Below are 15,856 nucleotides of genomic sequence, written 5' to 3' on the forward strand. Positions count from 1 at the left end.
AAAGAGAGAAAGAGAGAGAGAGAGAGAGAGAGAGAAAGAGAGAAAGAAAGAAAGAAAGAGAGAAAGAAAGAAAGAAAGAAAGAAAGAAAGAAAGAAAGAAAGAAAGAAAGAAAGAAAGAAAGAAAGAAAGGTGTACAGCATGTACAGATTGACAATAAAACCTTGAACAACGGCATATCGAAATTCCTGCCCACACAGTATGGGCTTTGCCAGTTTTTAGGTATATTTTTATGGAGTATTTTCGCTGACAAGGACCATTCAGGTAGGGGCATGAAATGCTAGTGTTTCATCACTCGTGATCTCTAGGGGAAGATATTCTTAAGACTACAATCTGAGAGGTTTAAAAACACCTCTGGTGTTTTCACTTGATGGTCACTGCCCACTCTTCCAGTCATTAAGGCTAAGATTTTTCTCACCACTTTGAAAACAACTTTTTGTCACTGGTAACATGCCTTGTGTGACCTAGAGGATTTCAAAACAACAATTTTACTTAAACTCCGTGAAGATTTCAAAACAATAATTTTACTTAAACTCCATGTTGAAGGCAAAAAGGAAGATTATGTGAAGCACTTTGAGGAAGGAAAAAATGATGGAACGATATTTCATCAGGGAAGGCCATGAGGAAGAGAATTTCTTAAAACCAAGTAGGTGTATGGAGGAGGGGCCGCCTCGTGAAGAAAACGAATGTAATTTTACTCTGATTTGGTGTCTCTTCTGTTTTTCTGTTGTTGATATCTACATTCATCTTTTCCAGTAATAATCCCATATATGCACATTTTTATCTGTTTAAATTCAGTAAAAGTTGGGAGGAAAATGTGTCAAAACTTTTAGAGGGTAATGGGCTGAGTGGGGTTGTGAGTGATTATCTTCTTTTATCAGGTTTTTTTTTTTTTTTTTTTTTTTTTTTGTGGGTTTTCCAAGTGTTCCTCGATGAACATGGATAGCTATTCTGACAGGATAAAAAAGAAATAGTCCGGGGACAGTGGCTAATACCCCCAGTCCCAGCACTTTGGAAAGTCGGAAGTGGGAGGATCGCTTGAGGCCAGGAGTTTGAAGCCAGCCTGGGCAACATAGCGAGACTCCCTCTCTACGAAGAAAGAAAAAATAATAATTAACTGGGGGTGGTGGCGCGCGCCTGTGGTTCCAGCTACTCAGGAGGCTGAGGTGGGAGGATCGCTTAATCCCAGGAGGTGGAGGCTCCAGCGAGCTGAGATATAGCCACTGCCCTCCAGCCTGGGCGACACAGTGAGAACCTGACTCAAAACAAAGAAAAAAAGGAAGAAAAGAAAGGAAGGAAAGAAGGAAGGGAGAAACTTTCAGAAACAAACTTTTTAAAGAAGTAATGACATCTCTAGCTATCCACACCAGGATACCGCCTAGCCATGGGGCACGGTGGGCCCCTGGTAGCTCTGAGCTCTGGGCTTTCTCCAGTTCTCACTCTGCTTGTTTCAGCAGCTCCATCCCCACCGCAGAGATGTGAAGTGGCACAAAGCCAGCGAAGGGAGAACCCGGGTTGGGTAACCCCCCAGGCCAGGCCAAGCGGCCGCAGGGGCACCTCGGGCGAGGCGCGCCTTGCGTCACGTGGGCACCGCCCCTGCCGGGGCCGGGGAACGGCGTGTTCCTAGGGCTCTGCCGCCGTCGTGGAAGCAGGATTTCCGCGGTTGTGTAACGGCCTGTCGCGGGCCTGCAGGGGCCTGGGCTCCGCCTCGTTCCCGGGGCTCGGGCCACCGAGCCATGGCGGGGAACTGCGGGGCCCGCGGCGCGCTGTCGGCGCACACCCTGCTGTTCGACCTGCCGCCGGCGCTGCTGGGGGAGCTGTGCGCGGTGCTGGACAGCTGCGACGGCGCGCTGGGCTGGCGCGGCCTGGGTGAGTCGGCCGGGACCGGCCGGGGGCGGCGGGGGAGCGGAGCGCGCCGCGGGGCCAGCTCCGCGTAGGCTCCGCGTCGCCCTGCACGGCTGGGGTCGCTCGCGGGGCTGGCGCGGCCTCCGGGAAGTTCCCGCCGGGGAGCCGGCCCCTTCCTTTCCCGGGGAGGACGCAGAGACTCCTTGGAACCCAGAAGCCTGCCCTGCCTTCTCTGTTTCAAATAATTTTGGGTATCGCAGCAATGTCAAGGGAGCCGAGGCCTGGGAAAGACGGATAACCCGCGTGAAAGCATCTTCTGTTCGTCCGCAATGCCACCCTCACTGGGTTCGCAATGTGTGATGTCTTCTGGCCCTTGCGAAATCATCCCAGAATATCATTTTCGTATTAGGACATTTTTAGAACTTTGAGATATTTATCCTTTGGTGTTTTCAATGCATGCCTAAGCCCCTAACTTAATTCCAAGTGAAATGCTAAAGTAAAATACGATTTGCAATGAACGTGGCTCCTAGTTTTCTTAATTAAATCTTATTTAACCAATTTCGTTGAATGAAGGTTTATGCTAAAGAGTGGCTTTTTATTTTAGTCTAAAAAAATTGGCTTCAGAACTGTATTTTATGCAGACATTGGAAAGTTGAGCAACTGCCTGTTGGAAGTGTTGAGTGTAGCCAGAGATAATTCAGACAAAAATCTTTGTTTTGTTAAGTATAGGCATTTTTGGTTAGATTTGATATTCCACAATGTCATGTTTAATGTTTATTGAAAAGAATCATGATTATGCCAAAATAACTTAGCTTTAATGGTCTGAAGTAGGATTTTTCTTACCAGGACTAGCAGAAGACCTAAATGGAGAGTTTTCTTTGTTACTGATGAACAGTATGGTCACAGTCTTTGAATTGCAGCAATGGGCTTCTAGTTATACAAAAAATGTTTATATATTTTAAGCTCTGTAATTTTAAGTTATGCCCCCCCCTCCAAAAAAAGTCTGATTTCTAGAAAACAGAGACTTCCAGTGTGCATATGAGAGATTTTGAGGGATAAGGTCACTTCCCCATCAGATCTTTTTGAGATGGATTTTGGCGTCGGCAGTATTTATACCCCTGGATTTCCTAGAGTTACTGACTGTGAAAGAAAAGTGTTTTTAGTCCAGTTTAATGTTGGTGAATGGGGCCAGGTGGATATCATAAATTAGTGAGGCAGATTATTCTCTCTGTTGATAGCATTGAAATCCAGATATTCATGCTTTACATGGCTTGTCTCATATAACCCCTCCAATTACTCTGTGAGCCATTATCATTGCCAGTGTTTTTTTAACAGGTCAGGAAACTGTGGTACAAATTGGTTAAGTAACTTGTTCAGGTTCACCAGCTGGAAGTGGAAGAGCCAGGATCTGAACCATGGCAGTCTGGATCCAAGGCTTATGTCCTTAACCCCAGCCACTCTACACTTCTTCCCTTACTGCTGTGCTCTTTTTGGCCACATCTAACAGCCTCCCTAAAGTACAGACATTTCTGGCATCAAAGAACAATTCAGTGATCCATTTCAAGCATGCAGCCCCATTTCCCTAGTGGTGAAAATAAATGAGGACCACCCAAATGAGAACAAACAAAAGCTAATTTTTCAAAGCAAGGGAGCCAGCCACCATTACTTGTGTTTGGCAGAAACTCAAAAGCAGGCAGAGGACGGAGGAGGTTGGGAGAAGGCTGCGGTTATGTCCTGATTGGAGGCTATTGATACAGGGAAGCTGTAGCTGAGCTACCTAAAAGGGGGGTATGCTGTGTGTTTGTTTAGGGGTATATAATTGACTTTCTCTGATTGGCCCTAAGTTGGAAGTAGGAGCAAAAATTGAGGAAGCTGTCAGTAATTATTCAAGTCCTGGCCATTTGGGGCAGGTTGCTACAGGGTTTCTTGTTTGGCTGCCTGGGCTGATTGCTACAGTTTAACCCAGTTGCTGATAGTTTAACTTGTTAGATACTGTAGATGGTAGGTTGGTTTCTTGGACTGGTTGATGCACATTGTCTGCAGAATTCTGTTTTTATATATAAGCTGGCCATTGTCCGTTTGTGTATTCATTCTCTCATAGGGCAAGGGTCTAAAATGTTTACTCCATGATACTTCAGCCGTAATTCATTGTGCAGGTGGTCATGCCTACTGACTGCCTGGACTACTGAGCTGGCCCTGACCAGGTGCTGCACAAGCTGTTGGCTCAGCAAGAAGGCAAGGCTAGCTCAGTTCAGGGTGTTGAGGCAACTGCCTGTACTAAACATGCTGAGTTGTCCTGTGGGCACAGTGAAGGGAGAAAGAGGGGAAGAGGTGCAGGGAGGGAAAACTTAACCTTCGAGAGGGGAAGGAGAGTGATGGAGGACTGAATCAAAGAGGCAGTCCCTTGTATGCTCAAGACAGCTGACAGCCCAAGCTTAAATATAGAAAACAACTGTAATATACTAAGTAAAGCTCTCTCGAGCTGATCATGATTCTTGATGACTGTGAGTATAAGTCTGTGTTTACCAAGGCAGCTCATATAGCAGCCTATATGATATGATCAGTGTGTGCAGGATAAGGTAAGCCAATCATTCACAAACCAAAATCATCTATGCAGTCTTTTAAATACACAGATGCAGGTCTCACTCCTAGAGCTGCTGATTCAGTAAATCTGGGTTGAGGGTCCAGCTTCTTTCATTTTTTGTCAAACCCCAGGAGTGAGTCTGATGCACAATCTGATTGGGAAGCCATTGCTTAGGCCAAATTCTCTTTTTTAATAGTGTCTTCATAGAACAGATATTTTACTACATTCTTTCATTACTTCATTTAATTACTTTTATTTTTAAACATATTCTACATATTACTCTTCAAATCGCTTTTGTCAAGTATTGTTATTAAAAATAATGTAATAACAAGGTAACATATTCTCTGGTTATCATTGATGACTTTATGGCTTTTAGTGAAAGCAAGAGCCCAAAAGCCCAAATGAAAAATGTTGTTTACATTACAGACATGATAACGTAGTACATATAGAACCTCTGGAGACAACTTATCCGATTACATTACCATAGATTGGTATTTAAATTAAATTGTTTGGAGCAGCTGACACCATAAAACCTCTCAACACTTATGATGCACTGAGAAATGCTTTTTGCAGATGATTTATAATAGGCTGAATTCAATTTTCTTCCTCTCAAGAAAGGAAAGGGAAATTATTTTATATATTATTAATAATTACTTTAAAAATTAAATGTAAAATCACATTAAGTGTGCGTTTGTATATTCAATAAAGATTCAAAATAATGGTAGTAATAATAATAAAGCTACCTCCTATCAAGGCTTACTATTGGCCAGTGTGATAAGCATTTTACATGGATTATCTCATTTACTTATCGTAACAATTCTATGAGGTAGACACTCTTCCTATTTCCATTTTATAGATAGGGGAACTGATTCTCAGAGAATTTAAGTAACTTGCCTTGAGTCACAGTCTTCTAAATGGCACACTAAGATTCTAACCAGATGATCAGACTGCATAGTCTATGGTTTTTTTTTTTCCTTTTCTTTCGAAATTTTAAATAGATGTGTTTTTTTATGCTATTATTATTACTTTTTGAGATGGAGTTTCGCTCTTGTTGCCCAGGCTGGAGTGCAATGGCTCAATCTCAGCTTATCGCAACCTCTGCCTCCCGGATTCAAGTGATTCTCCTATCTCAGCCTCCCGAGTAGCTGGGATTAAAGGCATGCACTACCATGCCTGGCTTAATTAAAAAAAATTTTTTTTTGTATTTTTAGTAGAGACAGGGTTTCTTCATGTTGGTCAGGCTGGTCTAGAACTCCCGACCTTAGGTGAGCCGCCTGCCTCAGCCTCCTAAAGTGCTGGGATTACAGGCGTGAGCCACCGCGCCTGGCCTAGATGTGTTTTTTTACGAACAGTTTTAAATTTATGGAAAAGTTTAGAAGATAGTAGGAAGAGTTCCCGGATACCCTGCGTCCTTCGCACACTCCGCACCCACTTTCCCATTATTAACATCTTGCATGAGTGTGCTGCATTCATTACAATACAATACTGACACATTATTATTAACTAAAGTTCATGCTTTATTCAGACTTCCTTCGCTTTTACTTGATGTCCTTTCTCTGTTCCAGGATCCCATTCAGGATACCATATTACATTTAGTTGTTGTATCTTCTGGCTCCTCTTGGCTGTGATGGTTTCTCAGACTTTCCTTGTTTTTGATGACTTTGACAGTTTTGAGGAATATTGATTGGAACTTATCCACTATTTTGTAGACTGTTCGTCAACTGCGATTTGTCTGATGTTTTTCTCTTGATCAGACTGAGGTTTTGGATTTGGGGGAGGAAAACCATAGAGTACCAACCTGTATCCAGGGTTAGTACTGTTTACAGGTGTTATCACTGCTTATGTTAACCATGGCTGAGGTGGCGTCTGTCAGATATCTGCCCTGTAAAATTACTTCACTTCCTCCTCTTTCTGTTTCTTACTTTTTGGAAGGAAGTCACCATATGCAGTAGAGCTTGCTTTTTTTTGTGTTGCCGTTGTTGTTTTGGAAACGGGATCTCACTCTGTCATCCAGGGTGAAGTGCAGTGGCACAGACACAACTCACTGCAGCCTCGACCTCCCAGGCTCAAGTGATCCTTCCCACCTCAGACTCCCAAATAGCTGGGACTGCAGGCATGTGCCACCACACCTGGCAAATCTTTTTGTACAGATGGGGTCAGGCTGGTCTCAAACTCCTAGGCTCTAGCAATCCTCCTGCTTCAGCCTTCCAGAGTGCTGGGATTACCGATGTGAGCCACTGCTCCCGGGTAAGCCTGGTCTTTTGACCACTGTGTTATTTCTTTCACATGTTAGCTAGACAATGCTATGTCTAGCTCTCACTTCTCCTCTAAGCTAACACCCCACTGCTCTGTTCCTCTTTATGGTAAAATTCCTCAAAAGGGCTATTTATACTCCAGGTCCTCCATTCTTCCTTGAACCCCTCCAATCAGGGCTTCACCTCCCACTGCTCCATTGAAATTCCCCTTATCCCAAGTCACTACAGCTAAATTCAATGGTTGGTTCAAAGTTTTGATCTTATTTGATATAGTTGATCACTCCTTTCTCCTTTCTTCTTGAAGCACTTTTTCCTTTTCTTTCTAAATTTTAAATAGATGTGTTTTTTTATGTTATTATTATTAGTTTTTGAGATGGAGTTTCGCTCTTGTTGCCCAGGCTGAGTGCGGTGGTTCACGCCTGTAATCATGCCCCTGCTAGGTGCGGTGGTTCACGCCTGTAATCCCAGCACTTTGGGAGGCCAAGGCGGGAGGATTGCTTGAGGTCAGGAGTTCAAGACCAGCCTGGACAGCATGGTGAAACCCCGTCTCTACTAAAAATGCAAAAAATTAGCCAGGCATGGTGGCAGGCGCCTGTAATCCCAGCTACTTGGGAGGCTGAGGCAGGAGAATCCCTTGAATCTGGGAGGCCAAGGTTTGGGTGAGCCGGGATCATACCACCATACTCCAGCCTGGATGACAGAGCGAGACTCCTCTCAGAAAAAAAATAATAATAAAAATTACATGCTCCTTAATTTCTTCTCTTCTTATAGATTTATCTTGATGCCTTAGAGTGCCCCTGGGCTTAGTCCATGGACCTTGTCTCTTCTGTTTATCTGCTAAATTCACATAAATTCCATCTATATATTAACTCCCAAATTTCTTGCTAGCCCAAGTCTCCCTCTAGAATGTCATCTTCATTCATCTATTTGCCTATTTGACAGACATCTCCAACTTAACAGCTCAGAAATGCTCCCCCTAGCCCTCCCATAGTTTTCCCATTTCAGTAATGGCTGCTCCATCCTTCATTTGTTCAGGCCAGAAATATTAGCCTTTTGTGACTTGTCACTTTCTCTCACAAACCACATCCTATCTCTCAGTAAATGATGCTGCTAACTGTGCCTTCAGGATCTAATAATCTGACCACTTCTTACCACTGCCACCACAGCCATCTTGGCACCAACCACCATCAGTTCCCACCTCTACTATTTTAGCAGTTGGCTGACTGGGCTTGGACTCCCTGCTACTGCCCTTGACTTCCTCGAGTGTCTTTTCAGCCCAGTAGTCGGCAAGCCTGTGATGCATGTAAAGCATATGCTCTCATTGCCCTATTCAGAACCCTCCAGTGGCTTCCCAGGCCACTCAGAGCAAACCCCGAAGTTCTGCATGGCTTTTCTTCTCCCTCTTGTTTGCTTGACTCCAACCACATTAGCTTTCTTGTTCCTTGAACATGCAATGAACATTCTTCCTGCCAGTAACCCTGTAGGCTTGCTTCTTCACTTCCTTCATGTTTTTGTTTAACTATTACCTACTCTGACCACTTTTTTGTTTTGTTTTGTTTTTTGAGATGGAGTTTTGCTTTTGTTGCACAGCCTGGAGTGCAATGGCGCAATCTTGGCTCACTGCAACCTCCACCTCCCGGGTTCAAGTGATTCTTCTGCCTCAGCCTCTCAAGCGGGATTACAGGCACCTACCACCACACCCGGCTAATTTTTTGTATTTTTAGCAGAGACAGATTTAACCATGTGGGCCAGGCTGGTCTCAAACTTCTGGCCTTAGGTGGTGCTGGGATTACAGGTGTGAGTCACCATGCCTGGCTGTGACCACTCTTTTAAAATTGACACCCCCCTCTAACACTCCCTTATGCCTCTTCTCCAGTTTATTTTTCTCTATATCATTTATCACCTCTTATGTACTTCATGTATGTAAGTATCTCTATGTATATATAAAATAAACTATATACATATGTAAACATATATATGTTTATTTGTTTATTCTTCATCTAGAAATAAGCTTCAAGGGGGCAGGGATATTTCCTTCCTTTGTTTCCTGCTGACTCTCTTAGCATTGAAAATTGTACTTGGCACAGGGCAGGCACTCACTAAATATATATGTTTTGAATACATTAATGAATCAACAAATGTCTATTAAACATCCAAAACCTTGTTGAGCAGAATCTTTGACAAAGCACTGTAAATACAATGTCCTAGCCCTGCTTGTAAGAATTTTCCAATTTAGTGTAGGCAACAGACCTATAAAAGTTTAACAAGGGAAGAATGTGTGGGGAAATAGTATTGATATTCACCTGGGAATGAAATTACATAGCTTCTGACTGAAACCTTGGTGTTGAGGGTGAATTCTCTCCCAGAGGTGGTTAATGTTAGGTTCCTACCTGTGTCCAGGACTAAGAGAGCAGGACAGACAGAGGGGCACCTGAGAAATCGCACACAGCCCTCCCCAGTTACGAGTCCTACTCAGGCATGGGGTAAAACATACACATGAGCTTAAGTATGAATAAGAACTATTTCTTCTAAAATATATTAACTAGTGAGTGTTAATGCTTACAGTCTGGTATGAAGAACAGATCTAACTTATAATTTTGACTTTTGTTTTACTTTTTTGGAATTAAAATATCTTTAACCTTAATAGTTCTTTTAAAAAATTGTCTAATTTTTTGCATGCTTTGTAGAAAGAAAGAGACATCTTTCCTTTTTCCATTACAGTATCTAAAAACAAGCTTTGTGAGAATGGAGTCTTAATTTTGCAGGGGTTTTGGCATGTGGTTGTATGCAAATACAAAGATTCCAAATACGGATGTGTTGCATTATTTGAAAAAACCCCTTCAGAGACATATTTGCATATGGAGACGTGATTTCTGTAACTGAAAACCCCAAAGGTTAACACTACTTAGACAGTCCTGCACTCTTAAAACAGCCTTCAAGGACCTTTGAGCATGTGATTTCTGAACTTCTTAGGTTGACTTTTTGGCTTATGTGACTCCAACATGACTTTCAACAAAAGATTTGTGTTCCAAAAAATGGTTTTCAACAATGCTTAACTAACAGCGTGTTTTTCTTAATTTGTATTTTCAGTTTAGAATGCTTTTAACTTTATCAACACAATTAGTCATTGAGAACTTTTCTCTGTATTTTTATTTGATATGTACTGTGAGTAAACAAAGTCCTATATTCTGAAAGGGGACAAGTAAGGGAGAGTTGGAGAAAATGATGAATATTGAAGAATGTAATTAACACGTCGAGAGTTTGCATTCCTGTTGTATCAGATTGGAGCTATTTTATAGGATTGGATCTAAATGAAGTATGCATTTTATGGATGCTAATAATACTCTTTAGCGATGTTTCTATTCAGAATGCATCATCATTAGAGAAAAGCTATTAAGGTTGCAGTGTGAATCACGAGTTGGAAAAAGAGAAAACATATTTCACTTCCAGTCCAGAAGCAATCCATACATGCAGGCAGTCTGGATCAGTTTTTTACCATGAACTTCTGCTATTAGAAAAAATGCCTTTGACTAATCTAGCTTTCCTTAGATTTGGTGCAAACTCAGAACTATACGCCCCTGGTCAATTTAGAGAACTTAAAACCCCAGCTCATTTGACATCTGTTCATTCATATTCCAGCTGAATCTCAGAAATGTGCTTAAGGGAGAGCATCTGATATTAGCAGTTTCTCAGCCAAGTCACCAGACAGGACAGCACAGAGTCATGGCCTGCTGTACTTTTAAAAGGGTAATCGAGGAATTAAAAACAAAACAAAACAAAAAACAAAGAATGGAATTTATGGAAAGTATGGAATGAAAAGCTGACATTCCCTAGGACTTGAAATGTTAACTGTGGATTTCCTTTACAGCTATCAACTGTGCCTTTCCTTCTGTGGCAATTGTTGTGAGCAATTGAAGGTAGCTTCAACCTCCTGGGCTCAAGCTATCCTCCCACCTCAGCCACCTGAGTAGTTAGGACTACAGATGCATGCACACCACCAAGCCTGGCTAATTTTTAAATTTTTTGTAGAGATGGGGTTTTGCCATGTTGCCCAGACCTGTCTTAAACTCCTGGGCTCAAGCGATTCTCTTGCCTTGGCCTCCCAAAATGCTGGGTTTACAGGCGTGAGCCACTGCACCCAGCCTTGATTAATTTTCTAATAGAAAACATAGAAACCTAAACTTTCCCTTTGCTGAAATTTGATATTTAGAGTTCTCTTGTTGGAATGTTCATTTTGAGAGTGGGAAGTGTTTTACAGATTAGAGGTGCTATAATTAACAGGCCAGGGAAGAGCAAGAAGATTTATTATATGTTTTAGGTGGGACTACAAGGACATTTGTGAAGAAGTTTGAGATTGTTCAGTGAGGCTATGTTTTGCCTGGAGTTGTGTCATAGGTCGATGGCAGTGCCACCACTAAATACATACGTTCCTGTACTCTCCCAGAGGCCCACGGGAATGCTTTGTTTTGACTAAGAACCTTTTATTCTTGGAAAGCAGGATAGTCTGCGGGGCTCAGACTCATTCATTTGTCTTGTTTTCAATCTGAAACTCTAGTGATTATTTTTTTCCTCCCCAGGGTAGTGTACCCTATCCAATACTTCAAGAATTGGCCTCTCTTTAGAAGTACTCAGTTTTAGACATGGCATGGCTCAGGCTTTAGAAGCCACCCCCTCCAGAAAGGCTTCCCTGCTGTTCTCATCTTTAGGTAGAGGCCTGTCTTCATAGGCAACCCACGCTTGGTGCATGCAATTACTGTATTGCTGACACATAACAGATACTCAACAAGTGTTTGAACTATACTGATTTGCAGTATTTCTCTTAAGAGCTTTTAGAAATAGCTAAATAAAGTGTTTATAAAAAGTGTGCCTCAATGAAATAGGCAGATTACCTCATCAGAAAGAAATATATTAAAATAACATTACAACATTTGGCTAATATGTTTGCTTTTTAAGGCTTCCTTTTAAAAATGATAAGCTATCTAAAACATATATTGGCATGTGGATAGTCTTTGCCTCTTTGTGAAACATCATCTCTTCAAGGAGATGAGGAATGAATATATTCTTGCCAGAACTTGAAATATGGAGGAAGGGCAAAGACATTCTAACTCAATTATGTCAGACATTTTATTCTAGCTATTTTTCTTTCCTTACAGCCTAAACATGCATTCAAATAGAATGTCTCAACTTTATCTTCCCTTGTTTAATATGTAATTTGCAAAGGCTGCCACTCTGTTTAACTCTGTTCTGGTACAAGTTGTAACAGAGTAACAAAATTCAAGATATGACCTTGTGTATATCAGTCAGGATAGACCAAGTTATGCTGCAGTAACAAGCAGTACCAAAAATCTCAGTGGTTTAACATAGCAGAGGTTTACTTTTTGCTCCCAGGAAGAGCACTGAGAGTCCAGCAAACTCCCCTCCATGTGGTGGCTCAGCATTTCAGGCTGCTTTGGTCTTGAGGCAGCCCCCTGTCAACACATGGTGAATTGTACCCTGGTTCTTCAGTGTTTCTGGCTGGAAGAGACATAGAGGCATGCCTAATCTGAAAGGGCAGGGAAATGGAATCCTCTATGATGTGATAGAGGGTTGGAAGTTATTAGCGGCACTAGTAATGTCTACCATGTCAATTTTTAGCTCATAAAAAGAGGGCCAGTAATGGTTTCATATTGTGGAAACTTTCAACTTTCAGGATTTACTCATCACCTCAGTGGGAGCATAAAGTTGAGGTAAATTGAATATTCCAGCAAAGCCTTATAGAACCAAAAATTGGGCAGGGGGGAATGTGATATAAAGGCAGAAGATATCTGCCTTTCTGCTGGCTTGATTTCAAATATAACTGGTGTAGCAACTCCCTAAGAAATGAATGACCTTTGGACTCTAAAACAGACTTGTGTGTGTGTGTGTGTGTGTGTGTGTGTGTGTAAACGGAGTCTCACTCTGTTGCCTAGGCTGGAGTGCAATGGTCTCAGCTCAGCTCACTGCAACCTCCACCTCCTGGGTTCAAGTGATTCTCCCACCTCACTCTCCTGTGTAGCTGGGACTACAGGTGCACACCATCACACCTGGCTAATTTTTGTATTTTTTTAGTCGAGATGGGGTTTCACCATGTTGGCCAGGCTGGTCTCAAACTCCTGACCTCAAGTGATCCTCCTGCCTCAGCCTCCCAAAGTGCTGGAGTTACAGGTGTGAGCCACCACGCCTGGTCCCAAAACAGACTTTTAACAGAAGAAAGTTTCACAAGACTTACCATTCTTCTGATATCTGAACAACCATTGCCTTTTAAAAGCACATCTGCCTTTGAAGTATCTCCTTGGTGGAAAGGGGAGTCCTGTCTCCTATGAGATCACATTGGTTCCTGCTGGAGGGCAGCTTCCACATATTGGTATGTGGCAGGATGAAAGGGTGCTGAGCTCCTAAAGCCAGTTATGGTGGCATGTCAGGGGTCCCCCATGACCACCCTCAGATAACAGTGGGATTTGATCCACAGACTTGCATCCAGGATCCTAAATTTTTTAGCTTCTCTGGAAGGTAAAGTTATGAAAGGATGCTGCCATCACCACCAATAACCCAAAAACACTGTTAATTTTAGTGCTCAATATTCTAGGTTGTAAATATTATCATAGGAACAAGACCACCTTTTCTGTCATTTGCTTTCTTTCTCTCCACTTTGCCTCAAAGTACACTTTAAAATTTGCAAGTTGTGCAGAAAGGCAACATAAATTTTCACTTGAAGAATCCTGTTAAATCAGGGCACCACAAAAACTCATATGCTTTCTGCACAGTTTTAAGATGTTTATGCCAAACTTTAATTGAATTATTTAAAGCCTAGTATCCTAGTAAAACATTTCCCTGATTTTACCCAGATACTAGCTTTTAAAATTGCTCAAAAGTGTTCAAGGGGAAGACAGGGGGAACAAAACACCATTTCTCAAACCTTCAACAATTGAATCTAACTTTATTGCAAATGAATAATAACCACACTGAAGAAAAGAATTAATCTAAGTAAGTTTGGAACACAACATCTTAACTGGATGTGCATATGCTAAGGACAGAAAGAATTATTGTGTTCTGATTTTGTTAATGTGTTTCTCACAAGGGTATGGGTTGGCAATTCTGAAAGTACTTTATGTGCATTGTAGAATTAAACAAACAAGTAAATATATTATCAATAATATTATTGTTCAAGAATAAAGTTACAAATGAGGAAGGACTGAAATATACCCTGTGATGCTGGATTAAAATCCGAAGCATCAGAATAAATTCTTGGTATTTAATATATGTGCATACAGATAGAGGAATAGAGATCCACGGATGAGTGTCCATACCTATATTTCCTTGCTCTGTGTTCTTGGAGGGCCTAGAAGCACTGGAACCTTGGCCACAATTAACAATTCTAGCACCGGGATTGAGCTTCTATACACCATTGTCCAATAAAGAGACCAGAGATCATTAGACAAATAATTGCAGTCCAGGAAAGGGGGAAATACAAAATAAGCCTGGATCACCTTGTAGAGTCAGAAAATAAGGAGATACCCACAAAAAGATAGGACTTGTCAAAAGAACATATGAGGCCTGCCGTGGTAGTTCATACATGTAATCCCAGCACTTTGGAAGGCCAAGGCGGGCAGATTGCTTGAGCTTGATCCTAGGAGTTTGAGACCAGCTGGGGCAATGTGTCAAAACCCCATCTCTACCAAAAAGGAAAAAACAACCCACACAAATACAAAAATTTGCTGGGCATGGTGGTGCGGTGCACACCTGTAGTTGCAGCTACTTGGGAGGCTGAGGTGGGAGGATGGCTTGAGCCTGGGAGATGGAGGCTGCAGTGAGCTGAGATTGCCCCACTGCACTCCAACCTGGGTGACAGAGTGAGATCTTGTCTCAAAAAAAAAATAATAATAATAATAATAATAAAATTTTAAAAACCAGAAAAAAAAGAACACAAGAGTCAACCTAAATGGACAAAGCTAGAATAATTTTAGCAACAAAATTATTAATGATAGTACTGGATTTTAACCCGTGGGATAAAATAAATATCCACGAGCCCATAGATATAAATAAACAACTGGATAAATAAATTAAATAAACATAGGAGAAAGGACAGCTGTTTCTTCCCAAAGAGTTCATGAAGGAAAAAGGGAAAATAGAAAAATCACCATTAAGTGAATACTGTAGTAATAATTGTGATAAATAAGATCCGCTGGTGGATGCAAATATTAGTGGCCCAAATCTGAGGAGAAGCAGAGTATTTCCATAATCTCAAAGTATCTCCCCCTAAATATTTATTAATTACAAAGGGAAAGATAATTTTATAGCAGAGAAACTCTGCAGACACTCCCTTCACTAAGTCATCAGAATAAACATTATTATTGATAAGACATCACTATCTTAAACCTCTTGATATGATGCACTGAGAAGGACAATATCATTTCACTGTCCTGAAAGACAAGGAAAGATTGAGGGACCATCATAGATTGGAGGAGATTAAGGAGAAGGAACAATTAAACATAATTGGAAAACTGGATAGGATCTTAGAACAGATAACGGGCATTAGTGGAAAAGCTAGTGAAATTAGAATAAGGTTTGCAGTTATCACTGATTCTGATCTTTGTATTGTGGTTAGTAAGATGTCAACATTAGCAAAAGGCAGGTGAGTATATGCCAAATTAGTTCAAAATAAAAGTTATAAATAAGAGGAAAGTTAAAGTTATAAATAAGAGGAAATAAACATAAGGTACACAAAAACAAGTATTTTAATAAAAGTACAGTAAACAATTCTTTGTTTATATTGCAATTTCCACAGCAGAGAGACTTTCAAGCAGCTGGCTGGATGTTCGTCATATTGAAAAGTATGTAGACCAAGGTAAAAGTGGAACAAGAGAATTACTTTGGTCCTGGGCACAGAAAAACAAGACCATCGGTGACCTTTTACAGGTCCTCCAGGAGATGGGGCATCGTCGAGCTATTCATTTAATTACAAACCATGGTAAATGCTGATTCTTATAATGTGGCTCTTAATCTGTAATAGGAACTATAGTTTGTAAATTCGAATATTGCATTTTATCCAGGACATTGACTCATGCTGTGTGTCAGTGTTTCCTTACCTGTGGCTTTTATCTGGAAGGGACTTTCCAGCTTCACATTTTCTTGTGACACTTTCTTCCCTTATCACCT

At 41.4% G+C, this 15,856-nt stretch overlaps 1 protein-coding gene across 2 annotated transcripts in view; it reads left to right on the top strand.

The window, feature by feature from the left end:
- Nucleotides 1–1,570: 1,570 nt before the first annotated feature.
- IRAK3 (interleukin 1 receptor associated kinase 3) overlaps nucleotides 1,571–15,856 on the top strand; it is a 58,369-nt gene continuing 44,083 nt past the window's right edge. The window contains exons 1-2 of one of the 2 annotated variants that reach the window (XM_008003928.3): nucleotides 1,571–1,867; nucleotides 15,486–15,668. In XM_008003928.3, coding sequence (XP_008002119.1) covers nucleotides 1,735–1,867; nucleotides 15,486–15,668 — 316 coding nt within the window. In that variant the 5' untranslated portion in view covers nucleotides 1,571–1,734. The remainder of the gene's footprint in view (nucleotides 1,868–15,485; nucleotides 15,669–15,856) is intronic. The other variant, XM_008003929.3, reaches the window with a different exon arrangement.

Source organism: Chlorocebus sabaeus, chromosome 11 (assembly GCF_047675955.1).
Source record: "Chlorocebus sabaeus isolate Y175 chromosome 11, mChlSab1.0.hap1, whole genome shotgun sequence".
NCBI lineage: Eukaryota > Metazoa > Chordata > Mammalia > Primates > Cercopithecidae > Chlorocebus > Chlorocebus sabaeus.